The 3,846-nt window shown below is 36.6% G+C and overlaps 1 protein-coding gene across 3 annotated transcripts in view; it reads left to right on the forward strand.

Annotated features, from left to right (window-relative positions):
- ifngr1l (interferon gamma receptor 1-like) overlaps positions 1-3,846 on the forward strand; it is an 11,006-nt gene that overhangs the window by 2,256 nt on the left and 4,904 nt on the right. For 2 of the 3 annotated variants that reach the window (XM_032540986.1, XM_032540987.1), the window contains exons 2-3: positions 2,774-2,891; positions 3,540-3,718. In XM_032540986.1, coding sequence (XP_032396877.1) covers positions 2,774-2,891; positions 3,540-3,718 — 297 coding nt within the window. Of the gene's footprint in view, positions 1-2,773; positions 2,896-3,539; positions 3,719-3,846 lie in introns of all 3 variants that reach the window. The other variant, XM_032540988.1, reaches the window with a different exon arrangement.

Here is a 3,846-nt window from a genome sequence, read left to right on the forward strand (position 1 = left end):
TGATAAAGTCCATGGCTCACACATTAAATCTGACTGAGAACCTGCAGTGACAGGAAAGCCATGTGGGTCGTTTAGTTCCCTGCTCTTCTGTGTGGTTAAATAGTTGATGCATGATGTTAGTCCTTACTCTCTTTGTTTTAACATTTTCTGGAGGTGTGCAAACTTTCCGTCCGCTTATTTTCTTTACTTTTCATTCCTGTAAAGCATTTTGACATCATTGTTGTTGGCTGCAGTTAAACTGAATTCTCATTCAGACTGCAAGTATCAAAAAAGCTTTACTGTTGTCGAAACTCCAATTAGTTGGAAAGACAGACATTGACTAAACAACAAAATATAGTTAGATATTAATAAAAAGATGTAGAAGAAAGATATTGTACTTGCATGCTACCATTTATCTACACATTCATGCTATGGCACATAATTTATTTCATTGCACATTGTTTCACATCTTACTTTCTGGGCAAAAAAAAATGTATCTCAGGGCACCTTTTGTGTTTGTGAACTCATTTTGACAGTGTTTTGTGGCAGCACTCTGGAACATTTTGTGGCAAGTATTATACACATCACCCGTGACCTTTTTTAGTCTGATAGCATCTGCTCTCTCTCTTCCTCCTTTTTTGAAAACTTTTTTTTTTTGCTTTGTATGCACAATCTGTCAACCATGTCTGCTACTCTTGCTTCTGTTTTCTGTCCTTTTTGTATAAGGGGACTCTTACAATCTGCTTCAGTCATAGAAACTTACCCTACATTTTCACAATATTTTGCATTTTCAGATGCATTTAAAAAAAAATAAGAAATCAAACTGCTAGAAGATAAAATAGAAGTTAAATCTGTGAAATTAAATTGTGTGTGTGTGTGTGTGTGCCGTGCTACTTTTGTGGTAATCGCCCTCAGCGACCGACTCTACTGTTGTGGTTATCACTTCTTTTACAGTACATATGCTTCCGTCAGTGATTTCACACCTCTCACGTCTCAAGTTGTTTTTCACCTCTCCTTAGTTTGCGTGGGTGTATGTTATCACGTGCATGTGCATAAATCTTAGTTCTCACAGGAAATGAAACTGAAATGTAGTCTTTTTTTTTTCTCTCTTAAGCTGTATAAGATGTGTTCACCTTGAAGCCGTTATCGTCTTGTTCTTTTTTTTTTTTTTTTTGTCTTTTTTTTTGTCTTTTTTTACTTTTGAAATGCCAAGCCAAAGTCAATCTTCACAACAAGAAAAAAACAAACATTTTTTTTTTTTTTTTTTTTTTTTTTTTACTATAATTTCTTTCCTTTTTCTTTTTTCCCCCTGGAAAACACTTAAAGAGAAAAAGTCGTCAGTGTGATGAGTAGATAATGTGCACACTGTCTTTGGACTGAGGGGGGGGGGAAAGGGGACTGAATACCCAGGGCCCTCATATGGAGAGGGCCAAAAAGATGCTAGAATGAATAGCTATGGATGCAGGGAGGGGCCCATAGAAAATGCCTTTCTACAGGGCCCAGAATGGTGTGCTATGTCCCTGTGTGTACACCCAGTCTGAGCTGGTGTAGTCATTTAAACCAACCACTTTGGCTCCATTTCTATTGACAGAGAAACTTGAAGAGACCTTATCCCAACAATATACAGACACAATATACTACAATATACTTTGTGATGTCGGCGTTGCTTCAGTAAACCACAACAAAACCAAGATTTAAAAAGGCTCCAAACTATATATTATATATTAAATGATCTTTTCTTGTTATTATTGTGTTTTATCTCTGAAATAAGATGTTAAAAGAAACGGAAGCGGTTTGGTTTAATAATGCTTTGTAAAAAAACAACACAATAACAATGTGCATTGCAATGAGGCATGGCTGCTTCCTGTAACCGGAGGTAAAACATCAGGCTTGTGTAAACCTGCTGAAAGCGTGTTGATCAGCCCTGCGCTCAAAATCATTTGGTCTTGTTATAATGGTGATACAAATAAATTAAACTGTAAGTCACAGCACTGAAGTGGGGATCAATTAACAGAAGGGTTAAACAAAGAACGCTGTCTGTCTGTTTGTTTTTGTGCTCTGATTTTGCTACTTTGGTTTTGAGGAAGTATGTGCGGGCTAGTGTCTTATTTTTTTATTCCGTTTCCGTGTGTCAGAAGTGACATTACATAACTTTTCTGGTAAATAAGATTAAGAGAATTAGACCTAGAGATCTAAAAGCATGGGGAACTTTCTATAAGCTCATCTCTCAATAATCTTTCATGAATATTTTGGTCATTTACAGAGAGGGGGGGAGGATTTCTCCTCATTGAACATTTTTGTTATTTTCATTTCTAGCCAAAATTTAGCTGCTTGTTTAGTTTTGAAAGGGAGCTCCACCTACAGCATAACAATTAAGCCGTATGTTATTAAATTCATGGTTTTGGTTAGGTGGTTGAAAACATTCGGTGTCATATTTGAATGCTTTAAAGTGCTCATATATGAGAGGAATAAGGGTGTGTGATATGTTAAATGCAAGGTATAATATTCAGGGTTCAAAATTAACTTTTTCTGCACTGACCTAGGTACTGTGCCCAACAAAGATGGAATAGAAGTGAGATGCCTCACTTGGTAGTTAAAACAGCGGGCTCAACACACAGGGTGAAAAGAGGAACCGCAGCAATGTGTAGTATAACAAATATGTGGTGTTTTTGAAAATTAAACCATGTAAACCTATTCTGGTATAACTTCTAAATACAATTTTGACCTGAAATGGAGCATAATATGAGCACTTTAAAATATCTGCAGGCTGATGTTTGTGTTTGTGTTTCCACAGTGGAGCCCCCGACCAACCTCACCTTGCACTGCCACAACATGCACAACGTTCTGAAGTGGAGTTATGACCAGATCTTGCCAGGGCTTAGGTTCCGAGTCGATATTGCCGCAACGTCAGGGTTTGTGTGTTCCTTTTGTACATGTTCCCTGCTAAAAATGTTTGTTTAAAATAATATTGTCTTTAAGATGTTTTTTCTGCTTTAAACTACAAACCATTATAGAGGTAACTTAGTAATCCTTGATCAGTCCTTGGTTCTAACTACAGAGTACACGTTATAGTACACGTTATTCTCGCCCAAAAATACACGCTGCCTTTCTGTATAAACAATGTTCAACAGCACTCTGCTGGGAAGTAATTCATTCATAGTTGTAGTACTTTGCTCTTTTAAAGACTAATGAGTAAGTGGATAGGACCACGTGTTTGATTAGGTCTTGAATTGTTCTTAAATATACAGTACATATTTCCGTTAAGGATATCCTTATAACTGCTCATTACAATTTTACAATTTGTTTCATCAAGTTCATGTACAAATGTCTTTTTAGATCAGGGTTTGAAAGTGTTTCTAGGAAACAACAGATATTTAACAAGAAATGTATTATTGGTTCCTGACAAAAGCATTAACTGTTTACACGTACAGCAGCAAAACTATTTTTGAATGTGTTTAAAACTTCTAAAGACATGATTCTCGTTTATAATTTAAGGCCTTTGTTATTAGCTAGTTATTTTTCTCTAGACAAAGTCGCTCTTGTCTGTTTGTTTCCCCCAGTGATCCTAGTTTTGTTTGGGTGGACCCGCCAGCGGAACTACAAGCCGACTTGTGGTTTCTCTCTGATCCAACTAATGCCTACTTTCTCACCGTAACTGCCGTAATGGGACAGAATGAATCTGATCCTACCCCTGGAATCATTTTCAGCTATTTCAAGGACAGTCCAGAGGGTCAGAAATGTGAGTATTGATGTCAGTATTTACTAAGCTTACAATGAGAACATTTAACTTTTTTAGTGGGATAAACCTGATTTCATGACTTCACACACAAATCTGTATACAAAATTCAAGACAACAAGGAGTCAATA

The sequence above is a fragment of the Etheostoma spectabile genome, chromosome 17 (genome assembly GCF_008692095.1).
Source record: "Etheostoma spectabile isolate EspeVRDwgs_2016 chromosome 17, UIUC_Espe_1.0, whole genome shotgun sequence".
Taxonomy (NCBI): Eukaryota; Metazoa; Chordata; class Actinopteri; order Perciformes; family Percidae; genus Etheostoma; species Etheostoma spectabile.